General features: G+C 41.4%; 1 protein-coding gene across 1 annotated transcript in view; it reads right to left on the reverse strand. All coding sequences in view use genetic code 11, as the record gives it.

The window, feature by feature from the left end:
• The window catches only part of EGR_09648 (Ankyrin-3), a gene marked incomplete at both ends in the record, with an annotated part of 58,662 nt that extends 42,608 nt beyond the window's left edge, over positions 1 to 16,054 (reverse strand). The window contains 9 exons of the mRNA XM_024498897.1: positions 1,815 to 2,012; positions 8,507 to 8,580; positions 10,168 to 10,264; positions 10,633 to 10,717; positions 11,379 to 11,458; positions 13,823 to 13,969; positions 15,535 to 15,645; positions 15,717 to 15,836; positions 16,040 to 16,054. Coding sequence (XP_024346703.1) covers positions 1,815 to 2,012; positions 8,507 to 8,580; positions 10,168 to 10,264; positions 10,633 to 10,717; positions 11,379 to 11,458; positions 13,823 to 13,969; positions 15,535 to 15,645; positions 15,717 to 15,836; positions 16,040 to 16,054 — 927 coding nt within the window. The remainder of the gene's footprint in view (positions 1 to 1,814; positions 2,013 to 8,506; positions 8,581 to 10,167; positions 10,265 to 10,632; positions 10,718 to 11,378; positions 11,459 to 13,822; positions 13,970 to 15,534; positions 15,646 to 15,716; positions 15,837 to 16,039) is intronic.
• Between the last annotated feature and the right edge of the window lie 1,909 nt (positions 16,055 to 17,963).

Raw genomic sequence — 17,963 nt, forward strand, 5'->3', positions numbered from 1 at the left:
CGTGGGGAGATACTGTGAGGGACTTTCAAGTAAGACCTGGACCGTTAAAAGGGATCGCTACCGAGGCGGCACTACCATGGAACAGCAAGGAAAAGCACACGACACAGATGGGGCACCAAGTAATATTTCTGACCGAGTTGATACCCCGTGTCCACAGCAAAGAAATCATTTCAGTGAGTATTAACCAATTTGTGTGTAAAGTGATCAACGAATAGTCCGTCGTTGTGAAATTCCACAAGGTGGCAAGACAGCCAGTGAACGCCAGTACTAGGTAGAAGGAGCGCTTTAACAGAAGGTATTGAAATTTTTCGGATTGTATCAATACACCTGACAAAACCTTCGTCCCTGGGACCAAAGCAGGCACCGAGGCAGTGGAAGCGGGTGGAGCGTAGCATTCCATCACTAATGCTGAAGTGGAGTAGGCTGTAGTAGTTTTTCAGGCTTGACAAGCTTACTTCCTACTTTTACAATCCCACATGTCCCAACTCACCTCAAACGCTCTCCGGCTTTGCCCTCGTAACAAAAGTAGGAAAATGTTTTTTCTCCACATCCCTCCCGAGAGGTAGGCAGTAGGCAAGCCTGATAGCACGGAAATACACAAAACATCCGCAGCGGGAGAATTTTTTCCCACAGCTGTTTTCTTTTCTCCATGTCTGTACATAAAATGGGATATCAATTATTTTTCCATTCTTAGATACGAGTAGAAGGTGAATGATGAATGCCATTGACAGGTGCATTTACCCTTTCCTTGCTAGTCCAAATCCTTCCAGTAAAAGTCCGAGCGAAAGGAGATATGCAGTACATAAGTTCCTTCGACTTTTCAAGGAAATGTCATATTTGTTGTTTTGAATTTTACTTTTAGTAGAGAAAACAAGAAAACCTGTCATGGCTTGAGAAAAGTGCTCTCCACAAAATGTGCTTCGTGTACGCACAATGAAGGCTCTTCAGCCTCTATCTTGGGTCTCATGGTCTTGCGGATCCCTGCTTTGTTGAACCTTCCGTGGTAGCACCGTTTACTACGTCTTCAAGGTTGACTCTTAATCCCCAAGGGTGGATGCAACATCCAGACGCTACAGAAGATCACGAAGAGACTTTGAAAGTGCCTTAACTCTTGCTGCAGGATGGAGGAAAGTGAATACGTCCGCTGAAGAACGCACAATGAGGACGTCCTGACACCACCGACTGATGCCATGGCCCGCTACCCACCTCACCCCGCTTCCCTCGTGTTGTTGACCGACTGGGTAAGAGATGAAAAATAAACTTTTCCCTGATTGTCAATTTAATAAGGAGATAGAGGCGATTAGGCAACCTCTGATAAAAACTTGGAAAGTCAAAAGAGAAGCCAAATACTTGGTTGCTTCTTCCACCGGTCAAAATGTCAAGACGACTTTTTACTCTGAAGAGGAAGTTGTTACTTCTTCCCACTATACGGCGGTAAGGTGGTTATTTATAGCATCAGGCATCGTTCATGGCGCCGGAAAATAGACGAGGCGCCACTTCGACGACAGGACGACGTAATGTGCCCGCCTACAACAACGCCTCGAATAAGTTTCCCTGGCTAAAGCATTTTGGCTGGTTACTAAGATGAATAGGCGGATCTGGCGAGAGAGAGAGAGAGAGCCACAACAGAAAGACCAAAAAGTAGGAACCAGCTTCAGATGGGTTTAGAAATACCGTCTAACCATAGAGAACACTGAGGAACGACTGCAAGTAACAATTGAGATGTATTCGCTACAGAACCCCATTCAACCTTGACATATCAGCTCTCGGGGGCACGGAAGAGAGGTCACCAAGTTGAAACACTAGCAACTGACCTGTGATTGGGCATTGACAAGAGCGCCGTTTTCAATTAATACCTTGGCCACCTCGAATTGGCCAGCCAGACTGGCGATGTGAAGTGCGGTGTTGCCTTTGTGGGTTGGTTGATTGACATCGATGTGACGACGAAGAAGCTCCCTGACGATCTCCACGTGACCCTCCTTGGAGGCCAGATGGAGAGCATTCAGTCCACTCTGTAAAAAACATAAGCAAGATAGTTTACTGGCCAAGTGTGGTGCATATTTAAATACGCAGTTGTTTTCCCTCCCATCTAGGATAGGGAATTCAAGCTACCACTCTCCTGCCTCTTCTCTGCATTGGCAATAAGGCTACTCCCGCCTTGGCAGGGTTAATTGAGCCCTCGAGGCAAGCTTCTGAGGTACACTAGGCTGCACCTTTTGGCAGCTCCAACTGTACATCGGAGCAAGCATATATTAGGTCAGTCGCTGACCGAATGAGGATTCCCCAATTTGGAAGAAAATTTCAACCTGGAGAATGAATGGATGGTAGATGACGATAAGACGGGGGTTTGTTAACCCTGGCTGGGATGCAGGTCTGCTTTCACCAATAACGCGTCATCCGGAACTTAAGGCTGAGGAATGTAAACCCATTGAGTAGCTGGCAGGGAAAAGTGAATTGCAGGATAGAAATGCCCTTGGCAAAACTAGCTTCCCTTTGATTCTCCACGGAATGAATCACATTGATTTATTGTTACTCTATCCATAGCCACAGCACAACTTCATTGGACCCCGAAAACCGCATATTTAATTTATAATCTGGAATGGCTTGCAAATTAACCCCTCTCCTGCCCGATCCCGGTGGATTTGGGGAGGAGAAACGGGAAAGGGTTCGATAACATGTAAAATCTTGCTTTACTCGTTACCAAATTGTCAATTTCATGAGATCAAAGATAATTCCTCTTGAAACAAAGCCTACTCGTTGTAAACAACAGCAGGTTGGGTGTGCTTATTTTGTTCAATCCCGTTTTCGGAAGGCTCATATGCCAAAGTGAAAGGGCAAGGTATGAACAGTGCCATATACGGCAGATTCACCTTCATTTTGACCACTACTTTGACCTGTTAAGACTCGTATGTGGTAGTAGCAGTGCTAGAAGGTAATTTTGAGGGTATTTAACACGTTGTCTACCCGCGTCACACATATGTGACACCACGCGTATATGTCAAGGCAGAAGACTGGCCACTAGGGACTCCAGATTCGATGCGCAAAAGGAAGGAAGTTCGTTGCAGTGAATGTGTGTTTCGAGTAAGCAACAAACAAAACGGGCTGTTTAGTCCTTCTGTACAATAAAACTAAACCTTTTTCCATCCTGGTAACTTAGGTCACCACAAGTTGGTGCCGTTACACGGTAAAAGGCACACTTTTTGGGTTTCTCGCTAAGGTCGGTTGGTTTTTTTTGACCGCACAGAAGAGGACGCAAAACCTGTCTACCAAACGCGCTCGTCAGGTGACGGTTTTTGGTACACCTCGTTGCAATGACCTCTTGTTAATGGCCAAATTTATGCAACCGTTGACGCTTATACATTTTAAAGCACAGAAAGGGTTAAAAATTTCATCGGTGCGATGCTCCTTGCCGCATTTCCTCCACATATGACGGAATTCGGTTAAATGATCCTGGGCGATGCTTTGCGAATCGAGTTTGACTCATTTCTGCAGGTTGAGGGAAAAAGCGTCCAAAAAGTGGTTGAGGAAAGGTTACCCAAAGATGGATGCACGACGGTAGGGCGGAAAACTTCTTAACCCCTGAATTTCGTGGCGTAACCGATTCAGGTAAGTAGAAGCTAATAGGACAGAAGCGCTAACAAAAGTAATGCTAAAGACGAGTGGCAGAGCTCATGACTTGCATCCACATCGAATTGGAGGGAGGAGTCGTGATGGAAGCGAAGGAACCGGGTTCCACTAAAAGTCCTGCACTACCATACGAGAGATAACGAAGTCTAGGATCTTGCTAATTTTTCTTACTTATTTCGCGTATTTTGATAAAATGGGCCAATTTTGGCCTCGTTTGGTGACTTGTGATGAGAAATAGGCCTTGTGTGTTTGTACCTCTTCATCCAATTTACTACTCAATCCAAGAGTTGATGGCACTCGGCAATTCATTTCCAGAAGACGAGGTTTCCTTTGTGTGTCGTGCATTACAGACGAAGTTGTTTATTTTCGGAAAAAACGAAGCAATTACGGCGCAAATATACACATTCGAATTGGCTTAAATGTAAGGGTAAATCAGTGGAACCGAAATCCTATTAGAATTCTCATAAGGCAACACAAGACCTCTTCTCTTCCTACGGCTAAAAAAACCTCTCCATGAGAAGGGTTTGACTTTGGTCATTACGACAGGGAGGGAGGGCGGGTGGCAAAAACAATTTTTTATTGGGGGGTGGACAATCATACGACCACCAACGAAGTAGAATAGTCAGTTGGGAAATAAAAATGATGCATGAACAGAGGTGGATAGAGTCCTTGTTTGCTGGTGGAAAAAAAAATAATATTTTATGGAAGTAGAATCCACATCCACTTTCTGTTCCGCAAGTAAAAGGGGTCAATTTGCACTAGCAGTTACTTCAACGAATAAATTGCATGATTTCTAAAGTCTTTCTGCAGCTCTTCCCCCCTGTCCATCAGCACTCGTCGTGAAAATTGCATGAACTCATTTGGTCACCCTATAATTTGTTAACAAGATGCATTGCAAACAAAAAAGTTTAAATATTTTCTTCAAATATCTGGGGGATTTAAACTTTTGAAACTTCGACAACTAGTCGGAAAATTGGTTACTAATTGTCAGCCTGTCAATTTAAACAAGGAAGGTCAAAGGTTACCTTGTGGGGGCAAACTGGTATTCGTGCCTCCTGGGTGCTATTTAATATTCAATTTATTGGGATTTATCCGAATTCTGATAAAATTGTAGCACCTTACTGAGGCATTCATTTGCCTCAGTCCTACCTTAAACCTACACATCTAAATCTCGTGAAGGGAATTTTAATACAAATTAAAAGTCCCTCATGCACCCCACACAAGAGTAAGGCGGAATTTCCCCCTTTATTTTACGGCTTTTAATCAAAGCGGGAAATGTGGCAAACGCAGACGTTGCAGCAGCACTCATTGCTCACAGTAAGAAATTTTATATGGTAATTGTAGAAAGCTAAATGGCATTCGCTAACTTCAAATGGATTTTAGCCTGCAAACCATTAAAAATACCGTCTGAAAGGCCTTTGAAAAGCACTGAGGATGTGAAGGTGTGGTGTGGCCTGTTCTAACCTGTTAGTCTAAGGGCCGTGGTAGCCACCCATGGGCTTGACTCCCACGACTGCCCCCACCCCATTGGTGTGGGAGGTAAGCGCAGAACTGCATTACCATCGGTAAAAGCGACTGAGATTTGCCCCTCGCCCTGTCAGTCCGACCCTTTCCAACCCACGTAAACAACGATCACCGTGGCAGACAAAAGAGGCATTTTCCTCATTAACACAATGGACTTAATTTTTTTCCCAAATCCATCATCAGAATCAATTCTTCTGGTTTCGGAGCGGTACTGTTTGCTACACCGAGAGGGTTTGAATGTTCAGAATCTAAATTAAACACTCCTTGTTAAGTGGGAAAGGCCGAACCATATCGAGTCATTCCAACGGACATTTTATGATGGGAGGGTTCGAACAAGAGCACCAAAACAGACAGACAGGAACGTGTGGGTGTGTTCGTTCCTTTAATCAACGCGATGTGTCATCTCGTACTCATGAAACAAAGGCAAAGACATGTGGCCCACCTGAGACGCCCAAGGGGAGATGAGAACACCGAGGTAGCCACACACGCGCACACAAGTGCCATTGGTAGTGAATGTATTAAGCCATGGTAACCCTGATGCCTGGTGCGGCGCAAATACACAACCTCGTATCTATGCCACCTTCACACCACAGTGGTGCCTAAAAGAACGTGGATAAAAGCGCCCAACCTCTGCTCCTCGTAATAGACGCGCCTTCTCGTGGCGAGTCATTCCATTCGTACTGAAAGGCGTCAACACATGTGGCATATGCCATGTTGGGTGGTGTGTCTTCGCCAAAGTCTTGCATCTATCTGGAGAAGTCTTGACTCAACGAAGGTGTTGTGTAGGGCATCTCGGTGAAATCTGCTCACGTGGCACCTTGGACAATTTGGAGGTGGATTTTGCCAAGCCCTGTGTCATCTGTGATTAAACATGATCGTTGCATTTGCAAGAGATGTTGAGGAAGTGTTTTCTCCGTTGGTGCCTTGATTGACTGAGCTCAGAGACCAAAGAAGCACTTTTTGATAGCCTTTATGTTCAAGGAAGGAGGAAGAAGAGACTTCCACCCATACAAATGGAGCGTGGATCAGATCCATGGGAAGTAGCGAAGCAATGGACGACACGCACCCCTTCAGAAGGCGCAACTTGAGCACCTAGAACTCGACTGATCCTCCTGGTACAAACTGAGCATTGTGTTTCGACACAGCTATCACAAATATGTCTTGTTTATACTTCACACAAATGTCGTGTGACCTTTTCTGGCCCAATTACTGACGCCGGTGTAATGATCGTGATGTGAATTGATGAGTTGTTCTGAGATGCAATGTGATGCGATGCGACGAGACCGGTTAAAGTGGACTCTGAAGGACCGGCCACTCACATTCAACATTGGTTCCATCCCTTCGGCCTGACAACCGCTTTATTGCATGTGTAATCACCAAGACTTGCTCCAAGAGATAGATGAGCAGACGAATGGATGGATGGGAGACCTCCAGTCTTATTGCCTCATTCAGAAAAAAACAAAAGCGCCTAGGAAGCGGAGCTTTAGTGCATAAAATATTTGCACGAACCGACAGACGCCGAAAAGTTGAACTGACTCAGCATTTAAACGATTAAATTTACCTATTTACCCTCCACAATACGGACCTGAAAATTGCAAAGAATAATTACTTCCATTCTACTTATTTTAAGGAGGATTCCTCCAGAAGCCCTCCCAAATTCCCGGTTATTTAATTAAGGGATCTTTGGAAGACATCTTAACGGAGCCCACTGCAAACAGCTCGGATTGGCAACACCTCCGACTATGAAGTAACACTGGACAGACAGATTTGTCCCATGAACTGCTATAGTTTGCTACACCAGGACAGAGAGGACATCGTTAAGTGGTGATTGCTTGCCTGCCAGAGTTTGGATGCTGCACGAGGTCACACCACTTGAACACACAAAGGCCGGTGCGATCATACCTGTCCACTTTCCGGTCGTACAAGTTCGGTAACGAACAGATGCCTTCTGGCAACACAAAATCTATGCATTGTCATGTCGCGTTGTGAAAAGGTGAAAGGATTGGGGATGAGTGATCGGTTGTTTGGTCGATTGGATCTAGAATGGATGGGTGGCCGGGAAGAGGAACCCAGAATTTATAAATTCTGGATGGACTCCTAATTGATGAATTGGAGATGGGTGAATGGGATAGGCTTGATGAACAGATTGTCCGCCAGCGGATGGACGAATGGGTGGAAATATCTATAGATGTATACAACTTTGAATTCAAGACAGATAGATGGCAGAATGTAAAGGTGGATCCTGCCCCAGTTTCTTTCTGATAAAGCATCAGCACAGGTAATCGTAAGGCCTTTCAGTTATTATTCCCCCGGTAGACCCCCTAAATCCGCGACTTTTTTACCTACTCAACGCCTCAGCTAAATGCAGGGTGAACACTTGTAAGAGCATCCTTCACTGGTAATGACAATAAAAGCAAGAACAAATTCGACAATTTAAAAAGAGCGCTAAGAGACCTGTGAGGCATTCCAAATGCTGTAACCAAATCGCGCGCCACCGTAAAATCTGCTGCATAGCTCTGATAGGGAAATATAACGCGACGACGTGATGGAAAGCAAATTTTTCCAGTAAATATCATCTTAAACATTATACATTTCATAAGAAACGATTTCACTAATGTCATAAGAGGCATGTTCCTAAATTAAAATTTTTCTGTGGATGAATTGAGCACTTTAAGTCGACGAACTGATTTAGGCTTGTTTTTAATGGAACTATGGCGAGATTGACGAAACAGAAAGTGATTTCAGCAGCTGATTGAGGCCAAATGGAGGGCAATGTGACACCCTTTCAGCTCTGACCCCATACGTCAAGTGGGCGTCAAACGGTAATTAAACTTGGTGTTCTTGACAGGGGTTACACAAGTGTGCCCAATGCTGCATGTGAGGGAAAGGCTGAGGGTGTCGAAAAAGTATTGCTTTCCCAAGCAAAAAGTGCGTAATCCTTTGGACTGACTTGCTAGTACCAACAGGATATCAGCATCTTCAAAAGCAGTAAAACTGCTTCTACATAGGCGGTGTAAGATACAATGAAATGTAGTCTGCTACAGACTTTGAAGTTTAGAACGATTAGAAAGTAAACGCAATAGCTCCACCGACCAAAGCAGCATGGCAAAACTACCATACATTGCGAAAAAATCAAGAAATCTTCAAAGTATGGGGTATGAGCATTATTTCTGTTCTATCAAGCGATTCTCGAAAAAAAGTAGAAGCAGAGCCTTGAGAGTTGTGCGTATGCATAATTTTTCAATAAATCACAAGTTATGATAACAAAATTGTATAGAGAGATGAAACTACAGTAACTTGCATTCCACTTGGTAACAGAAGACTTTTAATAAGGTAAAACTGGAGGCATGCTTACCGCATTGCAGGTGTTAATGTCTACTCCATGAATGGCAATTGCGTCGATGAGTTTGGGAAGATTGCCAGCACGGGCTGCACGTAGAATTGATTGACTTGTTTCGGACTAAGAGAAAAAGTAAGATGAATCACGATTCACGGATCCATAAACATTACCAAACAAAACGGGAGCAAGAGACAATTACATGCTAATTAGTTTGCAAATAAGGTGCAAATGCCACAACAAGTATGAAAAAGCCGAGTAATGCAATACGCAACACCAAAGTAATCACATTAGTTTAGTACCACGGAGAAGGAGAAAACTAACGATTTGATTCGTTGTTCGCATAAAATAATAGAAGTACGTAACCGACCAAACAAAAGGAACTCAAATTAGTCTATCTGAAGTCGCAAGTCGAAAATTCGTTACTTACCAACAATAATACATGCGTCTACTGAGGGAATACATTGTCCAATAAAATGATTTTAAATTGAAAAGCTATTATATTCGTTTAAAAAATTAATGATGGGGGCGCATGACATCAGACGTTACATAATTCCCTGCGAAGAAAACGTACTTTACGACTCGAGGAAGTTGTAGTCACGTTAGGAGAGGCGTACTGCTGAGACACTGCCATTTGTGCAAAACCGACTTCGTCCCGATTTTGACGCAAACCGGCTTGAGCGCCAAAATGCCGTATCAAGGACACGCAAATTATTTGCCTAAATTAATGATAATGATAAGGGCCTAATTTGGTTTGTAAAAAGAGCCATATTCCAAAAAATGCTACACTTTTTGGTTGTAACAGAGCACAAAAAACACACCGCTAAACACCGCAAGATGAAAAGTTGGACAAAATCTTTACTGCAAGCAAATACCTCACATTTTTGTTAGAAAATCATGTACGATAACGATTTTGAAAAATCGTCCCTTTCCGTGAAAGCTACTTTGCAATTTGGATATTATTATTTATGCGTTAACATTTATGTGCTACATTTATGTTCTAAAATGCATCCTCAAATACCCTTCAATTTGGGTTGCTATTAAATGATGGGACAGTTGTATGAGGCTCGCTGCCATAAAATGCAATAACACCCATGCTGTCAGAATGTTAAAAATTCTCTGCCTGAATTACAACTTTTCGATCTTCATTTCCATGGCAATTACCCGGGGATAGGTATTCCGTCCAGTCGGCCACTAGTTAATTTTTAAATGAGCCATTACTTGAGTAGCACTAAGCTGCACCCACACATAGCAAAATGCTACAAATTTTTTTCTCTGTTAGCTCTCACTCAGGGCTTCAAATCTTTCTATTGATTGGGCTAATTCCGGGGCGCAGATCTCCAATTTCATGGAACTTTCTCAGGATCAGGCACAACATCACCATAAGAAGGCACCATTTCATCGTAAGGCGTTTAACTAAAGCAACAGATAGTCAGGTTTCAGCTGAGCATAATCATCTTGCATTGTTTGAGGCTCTATTTGTAGAATTTTTACTATGCTCATTGCAATGAAATGTTGAATCCTGAGAGCGATTGTCAGAACACTTTGATTGGTCAAGTAGGAGTCCGCGTTCAGGGTTCCGGTTGATCTGTTTCATCTATAAGGGCAAAAATTGCCTAATATGCAATTATTTAATTACCCACTTATTAACCACTAATGCATGTTACCAAAGCATTTACCATCGGATTGCTTAGGACTACTTAAAGGAGCAATTGTTCCGGCCTCATCTGGGGGAGCTGCGTCCAGGTCATGTGAAATTTCGCTCGAGTCGATAATCTAAAGTATACCAAAAAAGCAATTATTATTGCCTAAAATACCCTTTTTGGTGTTTCATTTTAAGTGATTTTAAAACTGCGCAAGCAAGCTTTAAATCCTATTGGATATTTTTGACAGAATTGAGAAGTCCTGCATTTGTTATTCTGAACATCCTTCTCATACTACTTTAAGCACAATTTTGTGTTAACGCGCCCTAAATTTAGGAAAGGCGAATTTGAGTAGCAACAACAGCGTTTTACTAATTGCGCTTAATTCGGAGGAAACACTTTGTTTGTACACATAAATCTATGGAAATATTTTTTTGCAACACTGTAATGATGGGTCACTGTTTGCGCAAATACAAGTTAGCATAATTTGTCGAGATTTACCTCAATGTTCTGGTTCACTTCAGGTTGTAATACCGGCTCATTTTGCTCTAATTTTGCCACGTGTTGTAGAGATGATGAGATTTTACTGCAAAAATAACATTCCACGTTTCACCACTATCACATTATTGTTCAATATTGCTCAATTCCCTTTCCAATTAATCGTTCAGGCTTGCTCTTTACTGTCATTGAACTTCTGTTCAAATGAGCGATTTTTAATAGAACTAGTGATAACCTATTGTTAAAAACGCTTTTAATTTCAGTACTTGATATTATCAGTTTCATTACCTCGCTGACTTTAGCGTTGACGGTGTGACCTCATTTACTTTCATTGTCGTGTGAACTCCACCCACGCCTCTCCTCATGCGGTACACGTCATATATTCCGTCTTTGTTTCTACAAATAGCCCGAAATATGAATATCACTGTTGCCCCGCATTCGGAGATGCAAAACAGCGAAACTCAGGCCATTTTTACGAGGTGAATTACATCGTGTGCGACTTATCACGTGAGCCTTTGTGCTAAAACCAGCAAATGGTATTAAAATTTCTGCAGATGATGCTTTCTTATTGAGGGAACTAAATGAAGTATTCAATGAAATCACTATCTTAGGGATGTTCTTATGGCATTATGTTGGGTTGATACACTAGTCTCAATTTAGGTATTAAGCATGTTTATAAGCCTTAAATCAGGAGAATTTTTAAGAAGGATGCATTTTTACGGCAGCCGCTGAGCTCAGCTTGTACTTACTTGCAGTCCTGCTCAGCGGTATCCCTTCTACTACCTTGTCTTAAGTAGTTTTGAAGGTGGGGGTTATCAAAAATGCTAATCTAAAATATCAGTGACTAAAAGGCACATAATCGTGTTTTCAATTTCAAAAATATGACGTAATCATAATAACCAGACACTTACATTAAGTGGCCGAATTTTCGCCTTGGGAAATTTAATTAGTTTGCAATTAATATAACATGCTCTCTAAAAAATTTTACCTTATATAAGGTGGGTCAATGTAGTTTCTTCGAAAATTGCTTCTAAAATTAAAAAATAAAAATAAAGCTTTTGAATTTTTATTCCTTCCATCGCTATTTTAGGTATTACTTTAGTTCTATTTTTAAGGACGATTAGTCCGACCCTCATGCGGCTTATTTTTCAAAAAAGGTTAACATACTATGTTTTAAAATGTTTATTACTAACAATTACCTCCTAATAACGTGGCACAAGACTGGCAGAAAACCTGATTTATTAAGAATTAGTGGTCTTTCCTTCTTCTGACAAGTAAATAACCAACTAAGAAGAAGCAGTTGGGACTGCTAAAAAAGGCAATAAAAAAGATGTGAGGCACTGGTTAAGGTATCATTGTCTGCCTCCCCAGTCTAATGTGTTAATTACTATGCAAGCCAGTTTTTTAGCATTAGGTCTTATGATTTTTTTATCTGTTCTAGCTTTCTTTAAGAAGGCTTTTCTTGTACATGTTTCGGCTGTATTAAGTAAATAAATGACAGCCGTAAGTGTTTGGTATTCAATTAGTGAATAAAACTTACTAAAATCTAAAGCTATTGTCACCGCACATACTTGCAGCGCAGCGGATCGTCAGATGATAGTCAATGCCACCTAAAGCCATTTCAGCTTAAAAATTGGTCACTATCCCAAAGAAGTGTACTTGTAAGGTGTATATAAATTGGTGGGCATTGACACTTGCTGACTGCTACTCGCCATCACATAAATAGTGGATGCGGTCCATCCGCCTAGCACCAACCGTGATTCCCTCTTCTTATTTATTTATTTTTTCTTTACCACGGCGTGGATTTCGACGCTTTTAAATTTTTTGTCACGATGCAGTATACCAACTGGTGCGAAAAACTACTTCTTTGCAATTGCGTTGAAGCAGGGTTGTAGTACTAACAAGTTTATGTCACATCAAGCAGGTTTGTTCAACCGGCAACTTATTGTGTGAGGACTCAAAATAATGGAAAGACAGCAAGGGCTACAAAAACGCGGGGAGCCATCTTGGATCCACGGTGCATATAAATGCTTAACACCCGGTAGATGGATTATGTCAGCAAGCTACGCTAACGATAACTTGAGCATGTTGGGTCGGTAGACAGCAGATCCTTCAAATGAACTCCATTAAGTAAATCCGAGTAAAAGTGGAATAAATTGGAATTAACTTTTAGCTACCTTCCTTTTTCCTCTATTAGAAGAGGTCGATCACATGAGATGCAGTGGAGTATCATCTTCTTTCTGATACCGGCAGCCTCGTCACGTGAAGTCCCATTTTCCAGCAGTACCTTAGAGGCAGAAAGTTTTAGGCGTATCGCCATTTTTTGCAGCTCCGAGGTCATTCGCTCCTGCGCGGCAGTCACCTCGGTTTTCTCGGCCTTCTCCTTCAGTTGACCTACCATTTGACTGAACTTGGATTTAATAAACTGCTCCTAGGGATTTCAAAAGCGTAATGTTTGTGTTTTAAAGGTTAAAAAAATTGCATTCGCCATATCTCTTCGTATCCATCACTCCATTCATCCTGTATCCATCCATTCATCCATCTCTCTAGCATCAATTTTATCCATCCATCTATTCCGCATCACTTCATCCATTTGAAGATTATGCTTTAACCTTTTCATTCACTTTACCTAATAATCTAATCAACCAATGAAGACGCCCTACTAACCCAGATTCATCCTCCGACCATCAACATCGAATCTAATCATCTTGATCACTTCTTTTTACCACCGATCCATATCTTGGACATCTATACTAACAGACCCAGTAATCACGAATCAAGCCATCCACTTCAAATTCGTCCATACGCACCAACTCTGACTTAAAGTGCTTGAGATTACTGACCACTAAAATGGGGCAGTTTTGCAAATTTGGTGATCCCTAACAAAGTGGATGGGGTGATTAATGCGGTAAAAGTGGATGACTGCCATAGTCCAAAGTGGTCCGAAGAAAGGCACCAAATTAAAAAGAAAGGATTAACAATAATTGTTAGGGGTATAAGAAGAATGGTAGATTGGATGGATCTTGACCTGACAGATTCAGAATAAGCAGGTCAAGCAAAAGGCGGCTCTAGGAGAGATCCATCACCTTAAATCACGTTCAAAATATCTATTTTCTCGTTCCATTATTCCCATATTTTGCTAAAGGAATTCCTCTTTATTTATAGATAGCATGGCAAAGGCAAGTGGACTTACAATGCCAGTGACACGTTGACACACATCAGCTACGTCTAATCTCAAGGTGTTCAGCGCCGCCTCAAGTTCGTTCCTCCCGTCTGCACTGTCACTGCCGCTTTTGGCCTCAATCTGCAGCAATAGAGGACAAAAGGTAACCCAAATCGCCTGAAATTAGCCCCAACTTAATTGCGTTCTACAAAGTTACTCGTTGCCTGGTGATGAGACTACAACAAAATAGATTTGTTCAATCACAGCCTGGAGGTGTGTGCATGAGCGTGCGCGTCCACCACACGAACTAGGATCCACGTCTTCGCCAAAGTTCTGGGCTATATAAACTATTAAAAATTACACAGAAATAGGGAAAAATTGACAACCTGGATTGGTAAAGTGTTGCAGAGATTTAGTTTGCTCAATGTTAATGGGTATGGGGGTCTCTAATTTGCCTCCGCCACGGCTATTTCCTCCCAATTGATGGGAATGGAAACGTGACTGAAAGTCGTTTGCGACACTGTCGCTTCCAAGCATTCCTCACTATGAGGACTGGAGGGTCTTTTACACCCCCTCACAATAGCCTTATCACTTGGTCTGATCATTACCGGACGTTGGACATCTTTACCACCACTCCTTTTCCAAATGTGGTACAACAATGGGTGTGAGAGGCAAGGCGACCCCGAAATCGCATTAAGTAGGTTTGTTCAGCCGAACACTTATTGCGCACGAATTCAAAAGAAGTGGACGATAGTGAAGGGCTGTGCGGATGTACCGGAGCACATCTGACATGAAAAAGTGCTCACATTCTACAGGTCCACTGACGTCTGTACAGTTTTTTTTGGCGATCAGACATATGCTACTATTTGAGTGAGAAATAAGTAGTATAGGACAGAGAGTTCCTATTTTATAAACTAATAAACTTATGGACGCATCTTACCATTTGTAGAGCCTCTTCCAAGTGGTGTTTGGATACCTTTTCTTGGACAACAGTGGCGAGGGTTTCTTGTATATTCTATTTTGAAAAGAAAGACTGGGAAGTAATTCCTCATTGACGTCATTGTCACCTATTGACAAGCTAAAGTCAGATGCGTCCCTTAAATGTCTTTGTTGGCTGGAGTATCAACGAGCCTCTCACCAGGACCCCCGAAACATCTCGTCTAGCTACCTTTGATTCTTTATTTTTCGTACTTCTCAGTTATTAATTATCATTTGACAAGTGACAATCCAACTCTCAAGTGCCTGTCAAAGAAGTTCAGTGTCACTTGCGGTTAAAAAAGAGGTACAGTTGTATTCTTGACGACTCTCTTATTTTAAGTAAGGTTCCATTCTACCCACAGAAGGGCCCTCAATGTCCTGCAAGACTAAGAGGAGTGTGCTTTCTTCCTACTAAATCGCTAGCCTTGCCTGTTCCTGCACGCTCCTAGGCTGTATGGCCTCAAGTAAAAGACTCCAAGAAGAAATTCTCAGAATGGAATCCAAAAGAAGATTTTTATGACGAACAGTTCTAGGCAAAGCGCACAACATAGAAAGGAGCCACAATCCCATGATAAAGAAGCAGCGTATGCTTTAGCACTGTGGAATGTTTTGTAAAATGACCTTTATCTTTGTAGACCTTTAGAAAAAGTAGGAATTCCAAAAAGGTTTTTTTTTTTCGAACAAAATCAAATTGATCACTTATTTTCCCATCACGGTGGTACCACTAGCATGGGAAAGGAAATCGGTCAAAGGCTCGTGCATACCTTGATGGTATCGCCCAAATTGTCCAGCTCCTCTTTTACATCACTTATCACCATTTTTAGCAATTCAATAGAGACTTTGATGTTCGGTTCAGCTTCGTCGCGGTTATCATTCTGCAAAAAAATAAAAGAAATTTAATCCTAATTTTTAAACTGGTTTGGCGGAGGAGTATCTCAACATTTACCTGTTTCGACAGCTGAGAATTGACCAGTTTATTGAGCACTTCCACACGTTCGGCTAATGCGGCGAGGGCATCGGAATTATTTGAGGACGAATTTAACTTATTTGAAACGTCAAGGGAGTTCTGGAAAGACAAATTTTTAAAAGACTTTGTTTAAGATGTTGAGTTAAAATGAGTGGAAAAGTGTTAGGAATAGTCCAGACTGACAAACCGTTTTTAAATTCAACAATATTCAGTGCTTTGCTTAAATGATTTTCAAACAAGTAAAAATAGAAAAGCTTCTTCTAATTTTCTAGTGATTTAATCGGGAAGTTGACTGAGTATACCTCCATTTGTTCCATGCGTTGCTGCAGCTCAGAAATACTCTTTTCGTTTTCAGATAAAATAGAGGAAACTTGATCCCCTCCCTTCTGTACACCCTTGAAATGTAGTTAACAGTTTTCATTAGATAGTTAAATATGTTTTTAAGTGCAAGTTAATAAACCTGAAGTTTGCAAACAAGCATTGCATTCAGTGTGGTACGCTAAAAGGCCATTTTATATCTTGACAAGATGGGTGTTAACCTAATACGGCTCATAAAAGTTTTAACACAAGCATAAGTACCATAAGCATCTTACCAAAACTTGTGACAGTTCTCTAATTCCTTGTTCCATCTCCTGCACCTTATTAAAAATAGTTGTCCTTGTTTCTGAGTCATCTGCATTTTTGGAATCCTCTGCTTGAAGTTCGGCAAATTTTTCCACAAGATCATTGACCAGATTTGAAGTCTGGGGGTAAAAAATAAAGTCGTGGCTACTTTTGGCTGCTTGAAAAAGATCAAGGTAATTCATCTCACTTTTTGTAATTCTGAGTCTATACTGTTAATCCGCTGAATCGTGTCCTGTTCCATTACATTGGTACTTATTGGTAATGTAAGGTGATGCATTGTTTTCTCAAGGTTGGACAGCCGGGTCTATAACAAAAAGATACAATAATTGCGGACAATTAATTGCGACTTAAACTGACCATTGGCTCTGAGATATTAAATTACCTGAAAATCACCCAAATTTACGGAGTGGCCCCTAGAACTAACGTCTTCTGGACTTGCATCTGATAAATCCAAGCGTCTAAGAAGAGCTGCTATCAACTGGTGCAAAATGTTAAAGTTAACAGCACCCGGCTAGGAAATAAAAAAGTTTTAACTTGAAACTATATCCAGCTAAAATACCATGTTTTACATAACCATTTAAAAGGATTCCGTAGCACCATAAAGTCTTGTTAAAAATTCCACAAAAAAAGCTTTAAATAATTTCTAAAAAGGAGGTAGAACTAAAAAGTAAACAATTAAAGTGAAACAAAAGTTGTATCAAACATTAAAAAAACTCTAAATACACTTAGGACATACTTCAATAAAAATATAACAAGCCTTATTTTTACCTCTGGATTTCCTAAGGCCTGTTCCAGTAACCCATTAAGTGTTTCCGAATTGCCCTCTGCCATTTAAAATACCGCGGACACTACGGGGTAAACTACAACGGCCTTGGAACTGGAAGCTAGGCGAAATAAATACGTTTCCTTAAATTCCCCTGATTACAATTAAACCTTAATAAACACTTTTTTAGAAATTTTGTGCAATTTTCTTAGCAATAAGAATTCAAGGATGTGTAATGCACTTAATTTGCGGAATAGTGTGCAAACATTTCCAGATGAATTATTAAATGCCTTAATTTCCTTCTTAATTTAAAAACTTCACATAATTTGCCCCAAATTTTAGCAAAACACTGTACAGTAAATTTAAAGGAGTAAAAAACGTGCATTCACAGTCTCCTCACAGTATCGCAATGGCATCTGGGAGAGGCCCTCTACGCAGCTGGTTAAGAAGGTGCACTTTCATCACTTTATTCCACTTTATTGTGTGCGCCAACTTTCCACATCTCAAAAGTCCCTGAATGGTTGTGTTTACTGTTCCTGCAGAGAGACGCTTCGTCTACGTCTCTTGCGTCAACCAGCCCTTAAGCCTCGGATTTACCACTCGCTGAATTAAATTATTAAAGGCTTGACTGCTGTTGTGAGCTAAATGACACCATTTAAATGGCCTACTGCTAGATAACCAATCACTCTATCACCGTACTATGCTGTACTTGAAGTCTTCTCTAGACTCGAGCATCTGTGGCCACGGTGAGGGTTAGGGTCTATCAGCACTACATGCTGACAACTTTAAGCATGTTGCCTACTACCGTGGTCAACAGGAAGTGCATCGCCTACTGATAC

This window comes from Echinococcus granulosus (assembly GCF_000524195.1).
Source record: "Echinococcus granulosus chromosome Unknown EG_S00158, whole genome shotgun sequence".
NCBI lineage: Eukaryota > Metazoa > Platyhelminthes > Cestoda > Cyclophyllidea > Taeniidae > Echinococcus > Echinococcus granulosus.